Source organism: Ochotona curzoniae, unplaced genomic scaffold (genome assembly GCF_017591425.1).
Source record: "Ochotona curzoniae isolate NIBS_2020 unplaced genomic scaffold, NIBS_Ocur_1.0 contig_2210, whole genome shotgun sequence".
Classification (NCBI taxonomy): Eukaryota; Metazoa; Chordata; class Mammalia; order Lagomorpha; family Ochotonidae; genus Ochotona; species Ochotona curzoniae.
Window position 1 is genome coordinate 3,596,611 of NW_024465369.1, and position 26,610 is coordinate 3,623,220.

A 26,610-nucleotide genomic window follows, 5' to 3' on the forward strand; every position below is an offset into this window, starting at 1 on the left:
AAAAATAATGCATTCATAACTTTGCCATTTCAATCCCTATACCTAATTACCAATGTTCCAAAAATAATTAAAAAGAGAAAGGACAAACCTCAGATCATCTTCATCTCCCATTTCAACTCCAGCTTCTCTAAGCATAGCCAATGCCTCACAATATTCCAGTCTTAAAGTTGGTTCCAGAAATTTGAATGGCTCACAAGGAAACTGTTTATTCACCATTTGAATTTCGGTCTGAAACCTAGTCATAAGATGATTGAGTTAATGTTAGATTAATGTTTCTGCCACAAGAGGTCACTCTAGCAATATATTAAATTATTTCAATCAGCATATGCACTAGGAAAAGCGTTACCAAGTTGTCAAGATATTAAATTTAAGTATTTAAATTTAAAACTGAAATTTTAAAAAAAGATTTATTTATTTATTGGAAAGTCAGATATACAGAGAGGAGGAGAGACAGAGAGGAAGATCTTCCGTCCGATGGTTCATTCCAAGTGACCACAATGGCTGGAGCTGAGCCAATCTGAAGCCAGGAACCTGGACCTCTCCAGGTCTCCCACGTGGGTACAGGGTCCCAAGGCTTTGGGCCATCCTTGACTGCTTTCCCAGGCCACAAGCAGGGAGCTGGATGGGCAGTGGAGCTGCCGGGATTAGAACCGGCGCCCATATGAGATCCTGGCGTGCTCAAGGCGAGGACTTTAGCTGCTAGGCCATGCCGCCGGGCCCTTAAAACTGAAATGTAACTATTTAAAATATTTAATACCACTTCTCAGCCACTCACATGGGAGACCTAGACTGAGTTCTCAGTCCAGGACTAGTTCTGGCTGTTGTGGGCATATGAGGAAAGACAGGCAGACAGGACACACATAGTTCTGTCTCTATGTGCCTCATATAAACTAAAAAAGAAGCAAAAGCAAGGAAAATCCCAAATTTGTCATGGGTTGACAATAGGTGATGAGTACCTGAGAAATCATTAGGCTAGTTTCCATACTTGTGTATTGTGAAGCTGTTTAGTTTGTAGATTTCTAAAATTGCTATTTCAGTTCTCTATAATCTTTTTTTTAATAAAAAAATAATTTATTTCTATTGTAAAGGCAGATCTACAGAGAGAAGGAGTTATAGAAAGAAAGAACTTTCTCCATTCACTGGCTCATTCCCCAAGAGCCCACAATGGCCAGTGCTGAGCCAAACTGAGGCCAGAAGCTAGGAGCTTCTTCCGGGTCTCCCAGGCAGGTGCAGGGTCCCAAAGCTTTGGGCTGTCCTTGACTGCTTTCCCAGGGCATAAGCAGGGAGCTGGGAGGGAAGCAGAGCAGTTGCAACATGAACTGGTGCCCATATCAGATTCTGGCACATGCAAGGCAAGCATCCATCCATCAGGCTACTGTGGATGGCCCTATATAGAATCCTTTAACGAGAATTTACATTCTAGAAATGAAGACATTATTCCTTCTTGAGTGGATTTCATGACATAAAAAACAAAGTTTAGTCTGAGTTATTCAAATCTTGATTTAATGAGGCTTACACCATGGGATTTAAAAATGGCTAGGAAGACCTCAATGACTGCTATTTAAATAGCTTTTTTTTTGTTCTAGTTATTATTAATCTCTAATCAAAGCTATGAATGATAGCACAAAAGACTATCCACAATTTAAGAAAAAATTTGTACGGTGTTCTATTAGAAATAAATAGTAGGACCTGGCACGATAGCTTAATGGCTAAAGTTCTCATCTTGCATACACTGGGCTCCCATATGGGCAATGATTTGTACCCGGGGGGCCCCACTTCCCTCCCAGCTCCCTGCTTGTGACCTGGGAAAGCAGTAGAGGATGGGCCAATCACTTGGACCTTGCACCATGAGGGAGATCCAGTGGAATCTCTGGGCTCCTGGCTTCGGATCAGCTCAGCTTTAACCACTGTGGCCCTTTGGGAAGTGAATCAGTGGATAGAATATCATCTTCTCTGTCTTTCCTCTCTAAATATTTGCCTTTCCAGTAAAAATAAATAAATTATGAAAACAACAAAATAAAACCAAATAAATACTAAAAATTTAAGAACCAGATACAAATCAGATAACCTAACATATAAATGACTCAACTCAGAAACCTAAAATTCCTAAATGATTCATGGACTAGAGAAACAAAGCTTTTCTTTTCTTTTCTTTTTTTTTTAAAGATTTATGGGCCTGGCGCAACAATGTAGTGGTTAAAGTCCTCGCCTTGCATGCGCCAGGATCCCATATGGGCGCTGGTTCTAATCCCAGCGACCCCACTTCCCATCCAGCTCCCTGCTTGTGGCTTAGGAAAGCAGTAGAGGACAGCCCAAAGTCGTGGGACCCTGCACCCACGTGGGAGACCTGGACAGTTCCAGGTTCCTGGCTTCAGATTGGCTCAGCTCCAGCCATTGCAGTCACTTGGGGAGTGAACCACTGGACGGAAGATCTTCCTCTCTGTCTCTTCTCCTCTCTGTATATCTGACTTTCCAATGAAAATAAAATAAATCTTTTTTTTAAAGATTTGTGTTTATTGGAAATAAAATAAATCTTTTTTTTAAAGATTTGTGTTTATTGGAAAGTCAGATATACAGAGAGGAGAAGAGACAGAGAGGAAGATCTTTCATCCGATTATTTACTTCCCAAGTGGCTACAATGGCTGGAGCTGCACCAATCCAAAGCCAGGAGCTTGGACTCTCTTCCAGGTCTCCCACAAGAGTGCAGGGTCCCAAGGCTTTGGGCCATCCTCGACTGCTTTCCCAGGCCACAGGCAGGGAGCTGGATGGGAAGTGGGGCCACTGGGATTAGAACCGGTGCCCATATGGGTCATGGCATGTGCAAGATGAGGACTTTAGCTGCCTGTTTACCGTGTCAGGCCTGAAAGCCTTTATTTTCAAATTATCACAAAAAGGTTCAGCAATAATAGTGTCCAAGTCTTTAATTTTTGTAGAGCTCTGACTATTCTCAAGAGCCTGAATTATTCTTAGACTATTGTATAAAAGCTGAAGTAGAAATTTCCAGTTCTGATATTAAAGTTTCAGAAACTTAAATTATAAATGTGAAAAGAGATTATAAAAGTATGCTCTTTTTTTTGCAGTTCCAAGGGAGATTTTACTTTATAATAGCAGTTGTTTCATAGACTGCTTGAATAGATATTGCTGAAAACCTAAAAAATGCTTCGGAATTTAAAGGTTAAAAAATGGCTGTTAGCAATTAGCTCCTCAAAGGTACAAAGCAATACAAACCCTAGAAAATGTTGGCGCATATTCCTTAGTACTTCTTAAAATGTTATTTCTATCTATTTGAAAGGCAGAGTGGACACACACATACACACACACACATTTTAACTAACCTCCCAGTAGCTTGCTATCTCTACAAATGTCCAAGCCAGGTAATGACCAGGCGAAAGCCAGAACTGGGAACTGAATCCCAGCATCCATCTGGGTAGTATTCCAAACACTTCAGGTTAGCTATCACTTAAATTGGTGAATTCATGCAGTAGGAAGCTGGCTCTAGCCAGGATTTGAAGTGGTACTCCTCTATGGGATGTAGACACCCAGGCAATGGCTTAATCTACTGTACCACAACGCTTATCCCACTACAATATCCATTCTACCACCATACCTTTAAGACCAGTGCTTAATTTATACTTGGAATCTACCTTTCATTTGAAAGGTAGACTTTTACAGAGACAAGGAAAGAGAGAGAGAAGGTCTTCTATGTGCTGGTTTACTCCTGTCATGGCCAAAATGGCTAGAGCTGAGCCAATCTGAAACCAAGAGCCAAGAGCTTCTTCTGGGTCTTCCATATGGATTCAGCGTCTCAAGGACTGCAAACATCTCTCCCAGGCCACAAGCAGAGAGCTGGATCAGAAACGAACCATTCAGAACACAAACTAGCTCCCATATGTGATGTCAGGGTCACAGGATGATCAACTTGCTGCAAACCTGTGTCAGCCCCTATTTCTGTTTTTAAAGACTTACGTATAGCCCTGGTATGATGGCTCAATTGTTAAATTCTTACCTTGCAAGCAACACATTCTCAGATAGGCACTGGTTCATGTCTTGGCTGATCCACTGCCCATCTAGCTCCTTGTTTGTGGCCTAGCAAAGCAGTTGAGGACAGCCTAAGGCCTTAGAACCCTGCACCTGTGTGGGAAACCTGAAAGAGGCTCCTGGCTTCAGACTGGCTCATCTTTGGCCGTTGTGGTCAATTAGAGGGTGAACCAGCAGATGGAAGATTTTTCTTTTGAATAACAGTGAATCTTAAAAAAAAAAAAAAAAACTTAATGACTTATTAGAAACTCAGTGTTACAGAGACAGTGACAAACAGCAAGTGAGACAGGGACACCCACTGGTTCACTCTCCGGCTGATTGCAGTGGCCAATGCTGAGCCAGGATGAAGCCTGGAACAAAGAGCTTCATGCAGGTTTCTCAAGCAGGTGGCAAATGCCCAAACACTTGGGCCATCTTCTGCTGAGACATATTGGAAGACGTGCCTTAATCATCACAATTCTGGCCCATGTAAATTTTTTCTTTCAATTTGCATTATTTTGTGCCAAATTTATTTCAGGGTTGTATGTATTTTTTTTTTCAGTTTTTCCTAGAATATCTTTTTCTTCCCTACTACATTCTCTTCTGGTTTAGGGACACTCTGTTTCTTTTCAGTAACAACCATCTCAGCGTGGCACAATGGAGCTCACAGGTGAGTTAATTCATGAATTTTGAAGGTGTGATAGTACATCCTGGGTGCTTTGTTAACCAGGATATACTTAATGGCCAAAAATTCTACAACCAAACCCCTAAGTTCCTTTTGGTATTTTTAAGCCATTTACAGTAGAAATTCAGCAGTCTTTTTGGGTTGCACACCATGTCTAGTCTCACTGTCCAAGCTAGGCACACCCACTAGTACCATCATTTTAATGACAAAATGGCACACACTGCTACTTTAATGTGTTATCTTTCAGATACTCAGTGGCTTTTTGGATGTGCATACCCTTAATGGACAGGCAGTTTCTTGGTGCTCCTTAAGTAAACATGAAGATTTGAATCTCTTGATTTGCAGAATTCTGTGAGCTTTTTCTGGGTCAAATGAGTAGCAACCCGTTTTTGCAAATCACCTAAGGCTGCCTATATTAAGAGCGATTCATAAATTCTTGGACTTACTTCTTAGCTTTGCAATAGAGTAAATAAAATTCTTATTTTGAACACATATCAATGCAGCTATCTATCAAAAAAAACAGATCTGCAATTTTAAAGAAAACCTTCAAAGTTAATCCCTCATGCTATTAAAATGCTAGATAACTCAATTATATCCACTTAATATTTGACATATGTTCAAATATAGGAAAAAAAGAATCTCTGTTGTTCAACTTAATTTGATTTCCATCTGTTTTTCCTATTTGCTCTGCTAAACATCATGAGAATAAACCATTTCCAATGATTTTAAGGGAAAAAAAAAGATTTGCTAATTTGTACCTAAAATGGAACACATCTAATATTTTGGTAAATGTTAATTTATACACCCAAACAGGTAAAAAGTCTCCTCAGGGGACTGACACAGTAGCTTAACAAGCTAATCCTTTGCCCATAGCTCTGGCATCCCATATGGGTTCCGGATCATATCCTGGTTGCTCATTTCCAATCTAGCTCCCTGCTGATTGCCAAGCAAAACAACAGAATGGTTTAAGTACTTGGAATCCTGAACCAATGTGGGAGATTCAAAAGGCACTGCTGACTTCAGATCAGCTCAGCTCTGGCATTTGCAGCCATTTGGGACAGGAAACGGCAGATGGAAGATATCTTTCTTTCTCTCTCCCTCTGTCTATCCCTCTCTCTGTGAATCAGCCTTTCAAATAACAACAAACAAATTTTAAAAAAAGTTCTTTCAGGCTAGTAGTTTCTAATCTTTACTGAGCACTTCATCTAAATACAAATCAATTTAAGAATTCATCATCTCTAACACAGACTTAAGTAACAAATGGACAGGTTCACAAAAATAATAAACAGATTGAAAAAACTTCTTGCCTCTGAATGATACATTCCATTTAATAGCTGAGGAAATTGAGGCACAGAATTAAATTACTTTTTCATGACCCAAACATTTGAGCAATACAGAAAGACTTTGAGTTCAGGTTGTCTACATGACCCTGAATTTAAGTTCTTACCTACCGTTTCATACTACCTCTCAAATCATAAGTCATTAGAGAAATAATACACTTCTTTGTGTTCAGACATTCAGGATATCACTATGAAGGAAGTAACAAATATAGTTGGGCTGTTCACAATCTGGTAAAGTTTCATTACCAAAAGGAAGCTAATCACTTGAACATTCAATTGACTTTGATACTAAGGCATCACACACACATTTTAAAGATTTATTTATTTGAAAGGCAGAGTTAGAGAGACAGAAAACAACAGAAGTGGGTCTTCCATCCACTGGCTTACTTTCCAACCAGGCACAATGGCCAGAGTTAAGCCAGGCTAAGCCAGGAGTTTCATCTTGGTCTCCCACATGGGTGACAGACTCTAGGCACTTCGGTCATTTTCCACCATTTCCAGCCACATTAGCAGGGAGCTGGATAGGAAGTGGAGTGGTCAGGACTTAAAACAGCACCTATATTGGATGCTAGCTCTCCAGGAAGTGACTTAACCTGTATTACTACAAAAAGAATCCTCTACAGCATTATTTTGGGTATGTATATTCCCAGCTACAGTCATGTATCACCTAAAGATGAGGAAATCTTATGACAAATGCATTGTTAGGTGATTTTGCTACTGTATGACTACCACAGATGCTTATTAGGCCACGTCACCTTTTCTTTTCATGTGTTACAGATTTATTTATGTGAAAGGAGAACACAGGGCAATGCAAATGATAGAGGTATCTTTCATTCATTGGTCCACTCTCCAAATGATCCCAACGTTTGAGACTGAGCCAGGAAAGCAAGTAGTTAGACATCCTCTGCTGCTTTCCCCAGCCCTTTAGCAGGCAGCTGAATCACAAGTAGAGCAGCTGGGAAACATAACATAACCCTATGGAGACCTTAAATTTGAGGTCTGGTCCCCAAAATGTTCTTCTGTACCATATTACTGTGACCAATGCAGCATTGTAAGAATTCTGGGTGCGCATGCGAACAGCTCCAACAGAAATATGTCTCCAACTTATGATTTTTGTTTAAAAAGAACCTAGGGGCCAGCACTAGGGCATGGTGCAGCAGAGCACATAAAGGCACCACCTGCAGCACAAGTATCCCATATGGGCATGGCTCAAAGCCCTGTTTACTCCACTTCTGATCCAGTTCCCTGCTAATGCACCTAGGAAAGCAGTGAAAGATGGCCCAAGTACTTGAGCTATTGGATTTGCACTGGCCCAGCTCTGGCAGTTGCAACCATTTGGAGAGTGAACCAAAAGATGGAAGATTTCTCTAAGCACCACCCCACCTCCTTAAACTGCTCTTCAAACAAATAAACAAATCTTTAAAAAAAGAACCCAAACTGATAACAAATTAATTTAGAGATATAAAATGTTTTACCTTTCCTGAAGTCCTTTGAATATTTGTACCAAAGTGTCAGCAATTTCTTCCATAACTTCATGATAATGGTAATTGAAAGCCATTTCAATGTCCAAACCAACAAATTCAGTTAGATGTCTATGAGTGTTAGAGTCTTCAGCTCTGAATACTATGAAGTTAAACAGTAAATGTTATTTAAAATGTTTGGTAAATGGCAATTTAAGCATGAACTTCAATTTAGTAGTACCCAACGGTTATCACTACAGTGATTTAATGGTTTAACAAACTATCATTTCAGCATTCTTCTGTACAGCACGTGCATTACAAACTCCTACAGTGATGCATAAACAGCTGGATCAAATGTAAAGGAATAGTGCAGGTTCATGAGAACTGCAAGGGAATGTAAGCTCCTGAGATATTTTCTCAATAAATAAAAAAATTTGATTTTGAATAAGGGTCCGCAATTTTATCAAAACTAGACTCAAGTAAATGAAAGTATACCAACAAAGTAACATTATAGATACTACAGCCATAATCTTAGTCTAACTCTTATTATATCCTCACTGCAATAGCCTTTCCAGAATTCCTGAATCTAGCTCAGTTCATCTTTTACATTACTACCAAATTCATATTCCTGCAACACATCCTTGCTTAGCAACTTACGATTGGTCAAGAATGATGGTTCTAAGTCATAAAATGTCAAAAATCTTTATGCTTTCACAATTTCATTCTAACCTAAACTTCTCTATTTTTTTAAAGATTTATTTTTACTTAAAACTAGGTTTACAGAGAAAAAGAGAAAGTGAGAGATGAATCTTTCATTTGCTGGTTCATTAACCTAAATGCCCACAATGGTAGAGCTGAACCAATGTGAAACCAAAAGGGAGGAGCATCCTCCAAATCTCCCATGCGGGAGCAGAGGCCCAAGGACTCTGGCCATCCGTGGCTGTCACAAGCATGGATCTAAATTGGAGGTGGGACAGCTGGGAATCAAACCACCACCCACACGGGATGCCAGCACCACAGACCTACTATACTACAATATCAGCCCATTTCTCATTCCTTAACGATAACTAGTCTTACTATTGCTTTTGTAGAAAACTACTGTTTTATATTCTGTTTATTTATTCTGCTTAGAATGGCATCTTTGTTGCCTATAAATGTTGCTAAAGCTCATTTAAATTTAAATTTTCATTATGGTGACTGACAAACTTTACTTTCGCCCTTTTTTAAACTTACTAATTAATACTCATTTACTGATTAACACAGCATAATATTTTTTTTTTATTACAAAGTCAGATATAAAGAGAGGAGGAGAGATAGACAGGAAGATCTTCTATCTGATGATTCACTCCCCAAGTGAGTGCAACGGCCAGTGCTGCGCCGATCAGGAGCCAGGAGACAGGAACCTCCTCCAGGTATCCCACATGGGTGCAGGATCCCAAGGCTTTGGGCCATCCTCGACAGCTTTCCCAGGCCACAAGCAGGAAGCTGGATGGGAAACGGAGCTGCCAGGATTAGAACCGGCGCCCATATGGGATCCCGGCACTTTCAAGGCGAGGACTTTAGCCACTACGTCACTACGCCGCTGCGACCAATACAGCATAATCTTATTACTTGTATTGAAAATCATTTGATTATTCCCTGTCACTGTTACAAGTTGTCAATCTTAGTTTTGGGAGCTGGAACAATGTTTGTTCCCTTGTCAAAAGCATGGTCTACAAATCAACAACATGAACAGAAGCGACAGAGCTACAGAATCATGGCATCCCAGTTCTACTGGTCAGAATCTACATTTTAACAAGATTCACTGATGATTCCTGTTAACTAGCACTTGAGAAGTGCTAATGGATTGTTCCTTTATGAACATATTATCCAGTACAATGCGACATAGGCACCAGGTGCTCAATAAACAACTGGTTAATAAATTAGGAAAATGAAGACACTTCATGAACTTGCCACTTTCTCTACTGTCAAGTATTTAATTTTCATTATGCAATCAAACAAATAAACAATATTCTAATTTTATTATGCTATCAAATGAAACTTGGTAAGCTTCAAACAATAGACTAAAGCTTGATTTTGTATGTAATCAGCCTTATTAAAAACTGCCAAATGATTATGTTCTGCAGTTGACTTCTAGCAAATTTATTTGTTTATATAGAGTTATTTTTATTGGAAAGTCAGATTTACAGAAAGAAGAAGAGACAGAAAGACCTTCATTCACTGGTTCACCTCCCAAGTGGCCAGAGCTGAGCTTATCTGAAGCCAGGACCCTCTTCTGGAACTCCCACATAGGTAGGTGCAGGATCCCAAGGTTTTGGGTCATCCTTCACTGCTTTCCTAGGGCACAGGCAGGGAGCTGGATGGGAAGTGGAGCAGTAAGGACATAAACCGGCACCTAAATGTGATCCCAGCAAACACAAGGCGAGAATTTTGCCAGGCCCAGCAAATTCATTTGTATTGGAAAGTCAGAAATATAGAGAGGAGGAGAAACAGAGAGGAAGATTTCCCATCTACTGATTCACTCCCAAGTGGCTACAACGGCCAGAGCTGAGCTGATCCAAAGCATCCTCTTAGTCTCCTACATGGGTGACGGGTGCCCTAGGCTTTGGGCCATCCTCGACTGCTTTCCCAGGCCACAAGCAGGGACCTGGATGGGAAGCAGGGCTGTTGAGACAAGAACTGTCACCCCTATGGGATCCCAGCATGAGCAAAGCAATGACTTTAACCACGAGGCTACTGCACCAGGCACCAGCAAATTTATTTTTAAAGCCAAGTTAATAGAGTTCTGCACAGTGGCTGGAGCTGAGCCAGTCCAAAGCCAGGAGCCAGGACCTTCTTCCAGGTCTCCCACAGGAGACCCAGAATCTAATGAAATTTAGCCTATTCCTAACACTACAGACAGTACAAATAATAGTAGTAAAAAGACTAGCCTGTGGAAAAAACTTGTAAGCAGGAAGCAGAGCCAACCTGCAAACTTTCAACAGTATAAGACAGTTATGATATAGTTCTTCCTGGACCCAGTGTGGTGGCCTAACAGCTAAAGTCCAAAGCTTAAACGTGCCAGGATTCCATATGGACGCTGGTTCTAATCCCTGCAGCCATACTTCCCATCCAGCTCCCTGCTTGTGCCCTGGGAAAGCAGTTGAGGTTGGCCCAAAGCCTTGGGACTCTACACCTGCAGGGGAGACCTGGAAGAAGTTCCTAGCTCCTGGCTTCAGATCGGTGCAGCTCCAGTCGTTGCGGTCACTTGGGGAGTGAATCATTAGACGGAAGATCTTCCTCTCTGTACATCTGACTTTGCAATAAAAATAAATAAATTTTAAAATATATATATATGTAGTTCTTCCTTCTATAGTACTAACAGCTAAAAGCAAATGCCAAATAGAAGCTCATACTATTCTAATTGCTCTTAAAAAATAATAATTAGATACATTTCAGATGGTATATATTTTCAAAGCATTATTTTTTTTAATACAAAACCTTTCTTTATTTTGGGGCTGATATAGCAGCTCAGTAGGCTATAAGCACTGGTTTGTGTCCTGGCTGCCTCACTTCCGAATCAGTTCTTTGCTTATATCCTGGCTTTAAATCTGCTCAACTCCAGCCATGGTAGCCATTGTGGTAGTGAACCAGCATATAGAAAATCTTTCTCCTTCTCTCTGTAAATCTGCTTTTCAAATAAAAATAAAGATAAATAAATCTTTAAAAAAAAAAAAAAGAAGAAGAAGTTGGGTTATTCTCTGCTCCATTTCCAGGTGATAAGCAGAGAGCTGGATCAGAAATAGAGCAGTTGGGATATGAAGTAGTTCAGCTGAAATGTGAACTGGTGCCCCTAATGGGTACTGGCACCATAGCTGGAGGATTAAACTGATAAACCACCATGTCAGTCCACAAAAGCACTCATTTTTAAAATAAGATATTCCCAAGATGAAACTTTTCTTCTGTTATTTTCTATAGAAATATAATACTTAGGATCCTACCCACTTGAATTTTGCCCAAATGTTTACAATTGTTGACACACACAGTTTCTTTTTCAAGCTTCTAACCAAATACAATGTTATTTCTGCCTCAAAGTCTAGTTCTCATGCAGTCAGTGGACACAAGAATATAAGCTTTCCCAATGTTTTCGGAACCTATAATGACAATATAATTAATAAACCTGGAAAAAACCGTAACTGCTAAGATCTTACCTGGTCCAATACAGAAAACCTTGTCAAAGTCAGCACAGATGCACATCTGCTTGTACAGCTGTGGGGACTGAGCCAGGTATGCATTATTCTTAAAGTATGACACAGTAAATACATTGGCTCCTCCTTCGCTGGCAGCTGAAACATTTACATTATTAAAATTAATTCCAAAAGCAAGCAGTTAATGAAAAGAATAACACTTCAAAATTAAGTTTATATTTTTGAACCAAGTAGTTCATTTAAAAACAAACATATAGAAAATCAGTAATTTCAGGTTAATCATAGCCTATATATGTGTATATATAAACTATTTTATTCAAGTCTACACATTTTAGACTAGCTAGATTGATCTCTTTAGATACATGCAGTGTCTTTTTTATTTCATCTGAAACCTATTACAGCTGCTTTGAAGGTATTAAAAAAAAAAAGACAACATACAATTTTGTGTTTAATAATTGTCCGTTGTGTATATTCCTTTAAAGGGTTAGTTAAGTAACTCTTAAAGCAGACAAAATGATCTAGAAGATATTCATGTAAGGATGAGAATCAATGTTATTTTTGAACTTGCAGTATTTAATAGCTTTTAGAACACAGTTTGTAGAAAACAAAATTAGACTACCAGTTTTAAATAAAACCTACCTAATGTAAATTGTTATTGGCCTGACAAGAACAAAACAAGACTCTTGCTTTGTGTCTTACAGCTTCAGGATACGTGCTACTGATTGTGCTGATCTATGACTTGGCATGTAGCAATAAACCTTGAAAGATGCTTGGAATTCTAAAGTTACCAAAGGTTTAATATAAATAAATTTGGGGAAGGAATATTTACTTTTAAAAATTAAGGGAAATAGTATGAAACATACCTGAAATAATCTTAGGAGTTTGGATTTCCACAAAACCTTTGTTAATTAAAGTTTCTCGGAAGAGATGGCAGATTCCAGACTGGAGACGGAAGACTGCCTGACTAGTTGACGTCTGTAAGATAGCAATACTCTGATTAAATCCATTTGTCACATTTATTCAGCACTCTCTATATGCCAAGCACTGAAGAAAGCCTAAAAGCCTAGTACAAGGGGGAGAAGGCAAAAGCACACAAACAAAGCAGGAGGCAGAAGTGATATGGTATGATGGCTCTAGCAACCACCTCCCTGCAAAGGCTGGTGAAGCAGATGTCTTAATGTCTAAGAATTGCACTAAACCAATTAGTAAAAAGTGGTACTTGCAAATGCTCTTAGTTTATTTTTTAAAGGCAACCCATTAAATGAAATGTACTAAAGGTTGAAGTATATGAATGCTTTCTTTAGGGAAGTTAAATATAACAATTGAAAACAGACAAACAATATTCCCATGTTCATTTTTATTTCAACTATTACTCAACAATATAGTAACTGCAGATACTCATGTGTCTGCTACAAGTAAACAAAAAAGGGTAGGTCTCCTAACCATGATGATTTTTCAAATGACACAAAGCAATCAGTGACAACAGTGTGTCAATCACAATCACCGTTTCTATTTTTTGTTTTCTTCTTCCCTCTTCTTTCTTTCTCTGTTTCCCCCTATTTTACTTCTGGTTGAAATCAGTACTGTCTTGGCCTAGCACAATAACCTTGTGGCTAAAGTCCTTATCTTGCATTTGCTGGGATCTCATATGGGAGCCAGTTCATATTCCAGCCTCTCTACTTTCCATCCAGCTCCCCTGCTTGTGTCCTGGGAGAGAGGCAGAGGATAGCCCAAAGCCTTGGGATCTTGTACCCACATGGGATATCTAGAAGAAGCTCCTGGCTTCAGATCAGCTCAGCTCTGGCCACTGTGACCACTTGGTGAGTGAACCGTTGGATAGAAGATCTTTGTGTTTCCTTAGCTCTGTAAGTCTGACTTTCCAATAAATACAAATAAATCTTTAAAGAAGAAAAATCAGGGCCCGGCACGATAGCACAGTGGTTAAAGTCCGGGATTCCATATGGTCGCTGGTTCTAATCTCAGCAGCCCTGCTTTCCATGCAGCTCCCTGCCTGTTGCCTGGGAAAGCAGTCAAGGACGGCCCAAAGCTTTGGGACCCTGCACCCGCATGCAAGAACCGGAAGAGCTCTACACTCCTGGCTTCGGATTGGCTCAACTCCAGCCATTGCGATCACTTCGTGAGTGAATCATCGGATGGAAATCTTCCTCTCTGTCTCTCCTCCTCTCTGTATATCTACCTTTCCAATGAAAATAAATAAATCTTAAACAAAAAAAAATCAGTCTTACTAGTGGTCCGATTTTTTTTTTACCTGTTTCTCTAATCAAAAACGTAGCTTTTATCTTCAGGTCTTGCCTATTAAAATTATTATTCTATGACTATGTGTTCAGTAAAATACCTGACCTCAGGCACTAATTTAACTGTGCACAAAGTTTGATGAGAAATTATCTTGCTTCAGAAATTTCACTTTTAGATCCCATATCCTTATCAAAGGACTCAACATACATAACATTCTTCATTTAGAGAACAGTTGCCTTTTGGAAACACTGAATATGACAGAATAGTTGCTCTGCATTTCTTTCACTATAAAGAACAACATTTAATAATCTTGAATTTATAAAAAGCAGGACTGAAGCCAGGTCATATTTAAATAACATTTTCTAAATCAAATAAAAAGTTTTTCACAAAACAATGGAGAGCAGCACTGTGAAGATCTTTAGGATTTGTTAGACCATTTAATTGTTTATTTAAAAGATGTTTACATTTATGTCAGGAAGATTTGTGACCTCTGTTTTATATATGGTTTAGGGAGCTATTTGGTAGATCCAATCAAAACAAATTGCGTAAATTTTTGCTTCCAAAAACCTTCTACCTGCTTAAAATCAAATGCCGTTTCACTAATTTTTTTTTTTTTAAATTATTTTTATTGCAAAGTCAGATATACAGAGAAGAGAGACAGAGAAGATCTTCCATCCAATGATTCACTCCCCAAGTGACCACAACGGCCAGTGCTGAGCTGATGCAAAGTCAGGAGCCAAACACTTTCTCCAAGTCTCCCATGTGGGTGCCAAGGCTTAGGGCCATTCCTCAACTGCTTTCCTAGGCCACAAGCAGGGAGCTGGATGGGAAGTGTGGCTGTTGGGATTAGAACCAGCACACATATGGGATCCTGGTGTGTTCAAGGCAAGGACTTCAGCTGCTAGGCCATCATGCAGGGCCCGCTGTTTCACTATTACTTATACTCTACTTATGTCAACAAAATAGTCATTGAACTCACTTTACCCCCACTTTTCTTTTACTTAGCCTAACTAAACTCACGTCAACAATCAATGGAAACTAAACTGATTGTGACAGCCTATGTACCTTTTTAAAAAGCTGCATGTGTTTTTTCTTTAAAGGCAGAGTTTTATAGAGTCAGTGTTCTCTGCTCCTATTCTTGATTTCCTGATTACATAAACAAATGTGCTAATGTATATTTTTCAGAAAAACATCTATGATTTGTATAAGAAAGAGTACTTTTTCCTCATTACACTTTTTAAAGGTTTACTTATTTATTTTAAAGGCAGAGTTACAGAGAAAAAGACAAAGAGATTTTCCATCCACTGGCTCATTCCCTAAATGGCAGCAATGACAATGCCCAAAATCAGGAGTCAGGAATTCTATGTGGGTCTCCTCTAAAGAGACAGGGATCCAAAGAATTGGGCTATCCTCTATTGCTTCCTCGGGTGCATTAGCAGGGACCTAGAAGTTCCTGGCTCCTAGCTGCAGACCAGCTCCAGCTATTGAAGCCATTTGGGGAGAGAACCAGGGGATGCAAAATCCTTTCCCTGTCTTTCTCTCCTTGTCTCTGTAACTCTGGCTTTCCAAAAAAGACCCAAAACAAACAAACAAAACAAAGCAACAACAAAAAAACCACCACCACCACCAACAAATAAGCAGATCCTAAAAAAACGAAATGATTTTCAATAGAAGTAATAAGATCATGCTGTATTGGGCCCCGCGGCGTGATGTAGTGGCTAAAATCCTCGCCTTGAATGCACTGGGATCCCATATGGGCGCCGGTTCTAATCCCGGCAGCTCCACTTCCCATCCAGCTTCCTGCTTGTGGCCTGGGAGAGCAGTCGACCTTCCTCTCTGTCTCTCCTCCTCTCTGTATATCTGACTTAGGAATAAATAAATCTAAAAAAAAAAAAATTGCTCTTGTTCCAACTTTTTCTTTCTCTCGTTCTTTTCTTTCTTTCTTTCTTTCTTTCTTTCTTTCTTTCTTTCTTTCTTTCTTTCTTTCTTTCTTTCTTTCTTTCTTTTCTTTTCTTTTCTTTTCTTTTCTTTCCCTCCCTCCCTCCCTCTCTCTCTTTCTTTCTTTCTGTTTTTTTTTTTTTTTTTTTTTTTTTTAAGATTTACAAAGGTCTTCTTCCATTTGTTGGTTCACTGCCCAAATGGCTCTAACAGCTGGAGCTGGGCCAGGCCAAAGTCATAAGGCATGTGCTTCCTCCAGGTTTCCCATATGGGTGTAGGATCCTGAGGAGTTGGGCCACCCTCTACTTTTTTCTCAGGTATATTATCAAGGAGCTGGACTGGAAGTGGAGCAGCAAGACTCATATTGGCATTCAGAAGGGATGCAGCACAACAGGGAGCAGTTCTAGCACCTATACCAGTGCATCGGTCCACTCTTTTCCAACTTCCTAAAAAGGTATCCAGATTTTACCGTGAATCCTTATATTTTTTCAATTGTGAAAATAAATTTAAATTAAGAAAACACCAAAAACCCAGGGCCATAGCACAAACCAGTAACAATTCTTTTGAATACACAGCAAGGGCACATACTGTATGATGCCTCCCTAACTCCTGTGGCCGAAATACACAAAAAACCTGAGGTTTCTATGTTGAATCTAGAGGACTTTTGATTCCTACTCACTTTTTCTATGCAAATTAGAATGAAGACAGTAAGAACTGACAAAAAACCAATATGTAGTAGTCACGCATGAGTGAAAAATAAGGGCAGGCTCTAGAAGAATTTGACAGAACTTGGAAGGTGACGAAGAGTTTGAGCTTCAGGTTGAGTATCTATTTCAAGAGGAAGATGTGGTCAAAACATCAAGAAAGATAATCATTTTATTATGACGATGAAACCACTGAACTCTTTCGTTTGCAACCAAACCAGAAAGGGTAACAGAAACGGAAAACTCATAAGACTACGGTAAAAGTCTTTATAAATTCTATACATAGTTCAAATTCAAAGCATTAAGGCATTAATTATTCATTTCCACTTGGTCTTTTTAAAGTGTGAACATGATTCTTTCACAGTTTCACAGTGATTTCAATGTAATGTTTCACCTTACAACCTAACTTGCCCCAAATAAGTATTACCTGGAAGCAAGCTCATTTATTGGCTTTATGGTCATCTGTGACTTATGAAATAAATCGAATCAATATCCAATAGAACAACAGTATTTGATTATTCCTCTGCCTTGTAAGAAATAAAAAAGATTTCTAATTTTTAAAATATATTTGAAAGGCATATTAGTAGACACAGATCTTTCATCTGCTGAGTGACTACGCAAATGGCTGCAAAACTGTAAGGCTGGGCCAGGCCTAAGCCAGGATGCATTAATTCTACCTGGTTTTCCTATGAGGATGGCAGTGACCTAAGCACTTGGGTCAACATTTGCTGCCATCTTAGGTACACAGACAGGAAGCTGGATCAAAGTGGAAGGGCCAGGACTTGGACTTGAACTGGTCCTCTGATGGGGGACGCCAGTCTTGGTAAACAGCTTTATTTGCTGACTTTGTCTACAGTTCTTTTTAGAAGAAGGGTTAATGAGAACAGTTAGAAAGGTAAATGGTTTCTTGTATATGCAAATACAAATGGTCTGATATGCCTGAAAGGTGCAATATTCCTGTCCATCTCAATGCTGGCATAATCATTTCATTTAACAAATGAGGCATACCCTAAGATCAATGACTCTGTTGTCTAATCTTGTATCTTGGTTAACTGTAGCTCTTCCCTCCTATGGAAAAAAAGAAGAGACAAAAACGAACAAACAAAAAATCAGGTTTTATTAAGTTTTTTAAGAATACAGAAAAACACTTTTAGAAATCTTATTTACTTTTAAGTGAGGATGGATACGGGTATGACAATTATACATGTGAAAATGAGGGATTCAAAATAATGACAAAAACAAGTGGGGCTAGAGAAAAGTTAATGCAGAAAGAGAGAAATAGTAAGTGGATAAATGGGAATGAACAGAAAGATGTTTAAGTTTTCTTTATCTTCTGTACCTCCAAAAACCTCATCTCATCATTGGTACAACAGAAGAAGTAATTGCCTTACCTTCAGTGATTCCTGGATTTAACCTGCTAGTCTTAAATTGGAGGAACAGATAAAGGCTGACATAACAGTCTCTGTGTATTTTCTTTAGGGGAGTCAATGAAGTTAAAACTAGTTTTTTCTCCCATAAAAACGCTTTTGCACTCACTTTAGTATCGAGTTTTCCAAAGGTTACATGATGTGTTTACCATCACAACAGAATACAGAGGCAATATAAGAATCAAGTCATTTTCCACTACGTGAAATACTCTGAAAATTAGTAGACACATACATAATACAATGTCATTGCTAAAATGTAATTATTTTTTGGTTTTGAAAATAGCTATTTTTCTTAAATTTTTATTTATATAACACATACAATATATTTATATGAATATTTAAAAATTCATTTCAATTTCTAAAACTATAAATTGTGACAGACAACAACAAAAATAAGTTTTTAGAGTCCTAACTTATAAAAAAGAATTCTGAGACCAAGAAATTTCAGGTTCACTGACTTAAGAGTAAGTATAAATAAAAACAGAGTTCCAAACAGTCTACAAGTATCAAACAGGGCATCAGACTTTCAGGGTTTTATAGACAAATCAGCACAGTATTTTTGAAAGGTGGTTTTTACCTCTTCTCCCTCCACTTCAGGTCGAATGGCATCATCCAGCTGCAGGGGCAGGCGGGGCTCAGCCAAACTGATCACATAAATCTGAAAGTGAGACACTGCTAAAAATAGTTGGAAGCATAACAAAACTGCTATCTTTCAGCTAAAAAAAATCTGCCACTGACTTAAAACATGAGGTAGCATTAGCATACATCTTTAACTGAAACTGCTTGCTAAAAAAAAAAAAAAGAAAAAAAAGTTCTTGATCTATAAAATAAAGATAATGATAATTTTTTTGTCTAGCTCTATGCTGCTAAACCAACAAATACTTGCAAATCCTAGGGTCATATGACTCTAGTATGTAGACTGGGATGGATGGAACTGAACTGCAGGCCTAATTTTGTCATGAATAACCTGCCGGAAACTATTTCAGAGCTTCAATCAAAATGAGGACAGAAATTACTGCTGAAATATAAAGATTTTTCTATGTCATAAAATAACTACAATTAAATATAATGACTATGAATCAGGTTACTGAATCCTCAAAAGTACACCTTCAGAAGAAATTTCCCAGAGTAGGTTCATAATAGTAAAAACTGTTTAGAAGTGGTCTAAACTTTTCCCAAAGTGACTGTGGTGGGCTGTATAAAAAGAGCTGCAATAATTCCTCCTGCTTCTGTTCTTTTGTAATGACATTCTTTCGCCATGCTCTTACTTGTCCTCCCTCCAAGAGTTGGAAAATATTTTTCTATCCCATAAGTCTGTTTTTGCATGTTTCTCTGACCAATGGAATATTCAAAACACATAAAATAAGCTGATGCTTAAAAAGTGTGCAGCAGTGCTGCCACCTTTCTTCTGGGAGCCCTGTTGGTACCACACTGTCAATGCCACAAGAAGCAGCCAAACCACTGAGGATGGGCCCATCCAAACTGCCTGATTCATAGAAGCGTAAGCAAATAAGTGTTTGCTGTTTTAGGTTACCAAATATTGGGAAGATCTGTTATACGACAAAAGCCACCTAATTCAGCAATCAACTTACACATCAACTGTAATTATTACCAACACATAGATTTGACATGAAAAGTTCTAACAACTATTCAAATCTATTTCTACACATTTTTATATTTTAATGAAAATTACCTTCTGAACATGTAACTCAACATCTTGCTGTGTACAGCTTCCAATTTTCTGATTCACTTTTCTCACAACGCCTTCTACATCAACGATGCTTTCTTTGTTAATGCTGTCAAAAGCAGTTTACAGTTTTAATCATCTTATCTGATGTCAGAATTTATTTAGCATTTCAGCAATAAAGCTGAATATACTATGCTCTTCCTTAACACAGTAAACCAATGCAGACAAAATAGTCTATTAACTACTCACAGTGAGCTATTATGTATCATACTTTGCGAGATTCCTTGAAGAGATTGTGTTTTTAGATGCCATAATCTGATTTCCGTTTATAAAATACTCTGAATGCAAAAGTTAACAGGAGCAGCACGGGATAGTGACAAGTTGTAAAAAACCAAACAAAAGCAAATCAAAATAAAATGAACGAACAACCCAAAAAGTCCCCTAAAAAAACCCTCTTTCAATTATTTATGAAAGAGCATTTCTCTCCTTATAGCTGAGATTCACTATGATCAGCATTTCCTATAATGAAAAACAATGGTTTCAACAAACGCAATTACTGATATAAAATGGAATTAAACAAAGAAGGTCAACTAAAAAGATCTCGGGGTAGTAAAAGGACATTAGGGTGCTGTTTTGCAATTATACTTGCATCACCTATAGATTCTGATAATATTTTGTCATCAATTTATTAATAGCCTACTGAACTATATATTCCCACTTAAAAGAACACCCATAATAATGTTAATATACAATAAGCATAAAACAAATGGATCTCTAGGGCAGCTTACTCTATAACAAACTTGAAATCTGAATATCCAAACCCTACGAAGTAGCTTATTAATAAACACAATTATTTATCTCTAGCACATACCAGAGGAGAAAGGTTATAAACCAAAATAGTGATTCTGATATAAAACTCACCAGTTTTGTGTCAAGTGTTGCACTGATAGAATGTCACAATATTCAGTGAAAAGGAGTTTTTGTGGGAAAATTTAATTCATTCTGATGAGGAAACTGGATTTTTACTAATTGTGGCATTGCTAGGTATTCCAGAAACTCAACTTATTTTACACAAGAATACCACAATCCAATTTAATGAACATTTGCTCCAAGTTTCAAAGGATCAAAACAAGGCTAAGAGCTGAAGAGTGGTGAAGTAAGAACATTTTTCATTTTGTTACACTGCCTAGAATTCTGCATCACTTGTTATAAACTACCACTTAAAAACATCAATCAATATCTCCTGTATTAATTAGACTTTTATATGAATTAAAACTATCACCTATAAACTAGTTAATAATCTTGTGCACTAAAGAAACTCAGAATTTATTATAGCACAAGAAACAGTTGGTGAACTAAGATAAGACTCTTCTGAGACCTAAATGGTCCCTAAAGGGTTGGGCCAGGGTCCCAGCTTTTGCCAAGTACCTTGGGGAAGCTAGTACTCGAAGACAGATTTCCCTGTCAACTCTTTCAAGTAAATGAAAATAAACAAATAAGCCTATTAACGTACCATTAAAATCATTCTAATCTTTTAAACTTTGGATACTTCATCTCAAATATCTATATCCAAACTTACTCTTATCTATTTTTCATAATAGCAAATTCAAAGGTTTGTGGGAAAGGGTCAGACAAAATTTGCTAGTTAGAATTGGTAAAATGCTTAAGAGGGGTTCATATGTGTACAACATTACAAGTCAAGAGGAATAGGAATACCCAGTAAGTTGTTACCTATGGAAGAAAAAAAAATTCCCAGGACTGTAGAAATACAGTATAATTGATATTTTAACTGACATCATCCATAAAGATGGTACACTACATAGTATATATGTTACAGTTTTGACTGCTACCATAAATGACCCTATTAAGGTTTCAGATTTCCATTTTAAAACTTACTACTATGTCTCTATTTTTTTTTAAGCTTGCATCTAACAACTAAAAGCTTGGGTTTTTACAGAAGATAGAGTGGGGAGGGGGATGGGAGTAACCATGGTGGAAAGAATAACTATTTTATTGCAGGGGAAATGGATCAAGTAAATTAAACACATCTTCTCAAAAGCTAAGTCAGCTATTTTTATTATTACTATCTCCCCCCTCACATACTATCACTGTATTGCATTTTATACCTCTTTCATTTTCTAACTACCCTTTTGACCCTCTGTGTAATTAATCACTCGTCAAATAAGATACATTACTATGATCTTGATATTAAAGTGCTCCAGCTAACAGGAAGAGCAGATTTTATGTAATCCATTAGGAACTGTCAACCATCAATTTACATAGTTTAGTGGTAACTAAAGCTGTCTTTATAAAAGAAAATAAGCATAAATCTTTATGAAAAGTAGTCTATAAAAATAGAGGTAACTATCAAGCGTTTTTTGCTTTTAATTTTAATTTACTTCTTCGAACAACAGAGTTACAGAGACAGAACTCCATTCGCTTGCCCACTGCTCAAATGTTCATAACAGCCATGGTTAAAGTTGAGGGCTGGGAACTTAAACCAAGTCTCCCACATGAGTGCCATGGACCCAGTTAGTTCAGTCATCACTGCTTCTACCCTAGGATCTCACTTCTTGAGTCAGGAGCCAAAGCTGGGAATTGAATCCAGCTGGGAATTGAATCCAGGTACTCTCATAACAGACAGTCAAATATCTTAACAATTAGGCTATATACTACTCCACTCCCTCCTAAAGCTTCTTATCAAAAATTATATAAAGCATGACTAATTCACAGTTACAAACTATGTAACTTTGAAAACTAAGCAGTACCCAGTAATCTCAAAGGAAAGGATTTAGTGAAATACACTTAACTACTTGTGGCCTCACCCCTCACTTCAGGGTCACTTCCACTATCTGTAGTTCCAAGATCATGATGCAGACCTGTTCTTTAGGGCATGTGCAGACCTTTCAAACAGTGAAATCACATTGATTCAAAAAGTCTCAGATTTTGGATTTGCAGATTAGGGATGCTATCTATCTTTAGTAAATTTTAAAGTCAAGAAGTAGGAGTCCTCCAACTTCATTCTTTTAAAGATCGCTTGAAGGAGGAGGGGATCTGGCACCATGTTTAGTAATTTAAATCTCTACCTGTGTGGTGCCAGCATTCCATGAGTGCTGCTTTGAGTCCTGCTCCACTTGGTATCAATGCTTAATGACCTGGGAAAGCAATACATGACCCAATTTCTTGGACCCCTGCACCCACATGGGAGACTTGTAAAAAGCTCCTGGCTCCTGGCTTCAGGCTGGCCTAGCTCCAAAGCTTAAAGCCATATGGGGAGTGAACCAACAGGTCAAAGACAGCTCTCTCTCCTTATCTCTCTTTGTCTTCCAAACAAATCTTAAATAAAATAAAATAGGGCCAGCACCACATGGGAGGCGCAGCCTGCGATGCTTTGGCTTCAACCCTGATAATGTACTATTTAAAAGTACGTTGATGGGCCCGGTGCGGTGGCCTAGAAGCTAACGTCCTCAATTTGAATGTGCTGGGATCCCACATATGGGCGCCGGTTCTAATCCCGGCGGCCCCGCTTCCCATCCAGCTCACTGCCATTGCGTCAGCCCCATGCTGAGTTTTGAGATGATTTGCTACACATTTTTTTGACTCCACAATCTTAAGAAAGTGATAAAGTTATAATTAACTTTATAAAAGTTCAAAGCTATGGTGTGCCATAAAGGCTTTGAAATACATCTGGAGTAACCTGTCATAAATTTGCTTTCTTCTGGGCAGGTTTATCTATTTTTGCAGATTGCTTAACTATCCTTCAGAAATACTGAAGATCATAGTATAATTCTGGATTAGAGAGAAGTGACAAAGACTGAGAAGGGTACATGAGCAGTCAGAAAAAAATGAGTTTTGTTTTGATTTTCCAAAGACTTTATTTATTTGAAAGGCAGAGTTAGAGAGAAAGAGGGAGAAATAGAAACAGACAGAAGCCAGGAACCAGGAACTTCATCCAGGTTTCCCACATGGATATTCCACATGGATATGCAGGGGAACAAGTAGTTGGGCCACGTTCTGCTGTTTCAGGAGTGAAGGGGATTGAAAATGGAGCAGCCAGGACTCAAAGTGGCATCCATATGGGATGCCAGAGCTACAGGCAGCAGATTTACTCACTACACCACAGTGCTGGCCCTGGTTCATTATTTTCTTCCTCTTAAAGCAAATCACACTTTGAAAACCACTGATAGAGACTGGGGTAGAGAACAAGAACGACAAACACTAAGAAAAGGCTGTTTTTAAAGTAGGCAATTTGGAGTTTCCTAGCGGAGGATTTAAGCAAAAACATCTCTGATAGCACACAACTTTCATCAAAGGATTACCACTTTGTATAAAAATGACAGACAAAAGCAGTTCATATATCTCTTGCTGCTGGGTCCCAACCTAAGGGGCTGACCCAGATAAAGTCTTCTTGGAGAACAGCAAAGAGCTCCAATCCAGATTGCGCCTTCTGAGTGAGCAATGGAAAATAGAATTGTTTGTGCTAAAAGAGATCTTAATATGTATAAATCCCCACAGTGTTGTTACATTATCATTTAATACTTTCCTTTTATGTTACAGTTGCTGTGTGGGATGCTTTACACAGCCAATTATGATTCACAAAAGTCTAAAGGTGGGTTTTAACAACCTTTAACAGATGAGAAAACTGAGACTCAACATATTAAGCCTACCAGCACAACACTATTAAGATTATTGCCCAAGGGTCTGGTGTGGTGGCTTAGTGATTAAAGTCCTCACCTTGCATACACAGAAATCCCATATGGGTGTAAGTTCATGTCCTGGCGGCCCCGCTTCCTACCCAGCTCCCTGCTTGTGGCCTGGGAAAGCAGTCGAGGACGGACCAAAGCCTCAGGACTCTACACCTTGTGGGAGACCCGGAAGAAGCTCTGGGCTCCTGGCTTCAGATTGGCTCAGCTCTGGCCGTTGTGGCTCCTTGGGGAGTGAATCAGAGGACTGAAGATCCTTATCTCTGTCTCTTCCTCTCTGTATATCTGATTTTCCATTCAAAATAAATAAATCTTAAAAAAAACAAAAACCTGTCCTACTTGTTAGATACTCAGAAATCAGCATCAAATTTAAATACTTGAGAATGTATCATCAGCTCACCTTTCTTTTCTAAAGATGTATTATGTTTTGATTTGAAAGGCAGATTTTGCAGAGGGGAAGGGAGATAGAGAAGGTCTTCTATTTGCCTGCTCACTCTCCACATGGCCACTGTGGCTCAAGCTGAGGAGATCTGAAGCTGGAGCTGGATCGGAAGTAAAGCAGCTGAGTCACAAACTGGCGTTCTTAGGGGATGCTGGGGCTACAGGATGGAGCAATAGCTAGCTGTGCCACCACACTGACCTCATCAATTCACTTCTTTTTTTTAAAAAAAAAAGATTTATTCATTTTTATTACAAAGTCAGATATACAGAGAGGAGGAGAGACAGAGAGGAAGATCTCCCGTCCGATGATTCACTCCCCAAGTGAGTGCAGCGGCCGGTGCTGTGCCAATCTGAAGCCAGGAACCTCTTCTGAGTCTCCCACGCGGGTGCAGGGACCCAAAGTTTTGGGCTGTCCTCAACTGCTTTCCCAGGCCACAAGCAGGGAGCTGGATGGGCAGTGGAGCTGCCGGGATTAGAACCGGCGCCCATATGGGATCCCAGCGGGTTCAAGGCAACGATTTCAGCTGCTAGGCCATGCCACGGGGGCCCATTTTTTTTTATTTTATTTTTTTATTTTTATAATACATTATCAGGGTTGAAGCCAAAGCATCGCAGGCTGGGCCTCCCATGTGGTGCTGGCATTTCATACAAGCATCCGAGCATCCGTTTCTGTCCCCGCTACTCTGCTTCTCATCCATTGTCTTACTGTATGGCCTGGGAAAGCAGCAGATGCAGACATTTGGGGGAGTGATCCAGTGGGTAGAAAATCTATCTCCTTCTCTCTGAAACTCTGCTTTTCAAATAAAAGTAAATCTTAGAAAAATAAATAATACATTCTTATTTTTAGAAGTTCATGAGCTGCCATTCTCCTTTACCGTTTGTGACAGAAACTTGCCTCCACTATATACCATAAATATTCCTACGACTGAGCCTGTAACTCCAGCAAGCACTTTTTAATCTTTATTTCTCTCCAACAATACAGCTTCTTTTACAACACATGTATCATATACACATCTTCATATTCTCAATCCCTCAAGAGTGCCATGACCACAAATAATAGTTTTCTACATCAAGGACACTTTTCCTTAATGTTTTTATGGTCTTTTCTAAATCTAACAGTTTAGGTGGCAATTTGAAATCCTAACCTGCCAAGCAGTAAAGTACCTGTTTTTAAGTGAAAGATCTAGAAAGGGGAAATAAGTAGGTAAGCAAACTTGTGTGCAGCTAGGTGATGCATTAGAGCCTGAAAAACACTGCTATGACTCACCAGCTACCAATAAGTCATGTAACCACAATGACTAACACCAAGAAAAATAAAATAAATACATACACAAATAATGGTACTGTATATAAATCTTATTTTCAAAACATCTCTTCACTGGGTATGTGTTATATACGCAGAACTTTTCACTTCTAAAACACTGTTACCAGTAACTGTAACCCTGATACAGTCACTATCACTTTCCATTTAGTGTTGACTTCTATAGCAATCAAAACACAAACACCATCAGGGCTGCCTTCTAAAAGCTTGAGCTTCACAGGACTCAACCGAATCTGCTCTCAGGATAATCACGTCTTCAAAAATTTAAAGGCATTCGATAAAAAATTTAAAAAGATAAAAGGGAAATTTTTCTGCCTTGACTCCTCCAGTATTAGCTGCTAAATGTTAGGTAATTAATATGCACAGAAGATGAGGACCCAGACACATGGGCCCTAGATTGGGAGTACATCTTCCTGCTTGCAGACAAATTTCATTTAAAAAGCT

At 38.7% G+C, this 26,610-nt stretch overlaps 1 protein-coding gene across 2 annotated transcripts in view; it reads right to left on the reverse strand.

Annotated features, from left to right (window-relative positions):
- Nucleotides 1-26,610, reverse strand: part of DARS1 (aspartyl-tRNA synthetase 1) — a 64,604-nt gene that overhangs the window by 9,893 nt on the left and 28,101 nt on the right. For both annotated transcript variants that reach the window (XM_040971513.1, XM_040971514.1), the window contains 7 exons: nucleotides 19,708-19,810; nucleotides 18,592-18,672; nucleotides 17,596-17,655; nucleotides 12,553-12,664; nucleotides 11,693-11,827; nucleotides 7,518-7,665; nucleotides 89-235 (listed from right to left, as the gene is read on the reverse strand). In XM_040971513.1, coding sequence (XP_040827447.1) covers nucleotides 89-235; nucleotides 7,518-7,665; nucleotides 11,693-11,827; nucleotides 12,553-12,664; nucleotides 17,596-17,655; nucleotides 18,592-18,672; nucleotides 19,708-19,810 — 786 coding nt within the window. The remainder of the gene's footprint in view (nucleotides 1-88; nucleotides 236-7,517; nucleotides 7,666-11,692; nucleotides 11,828-12,552; nucleotides 12,665-17,595; nucleotides 17,656-18,591; nucleotides 18,673-19,707; nucleotides 19,811-26,610) is intronic.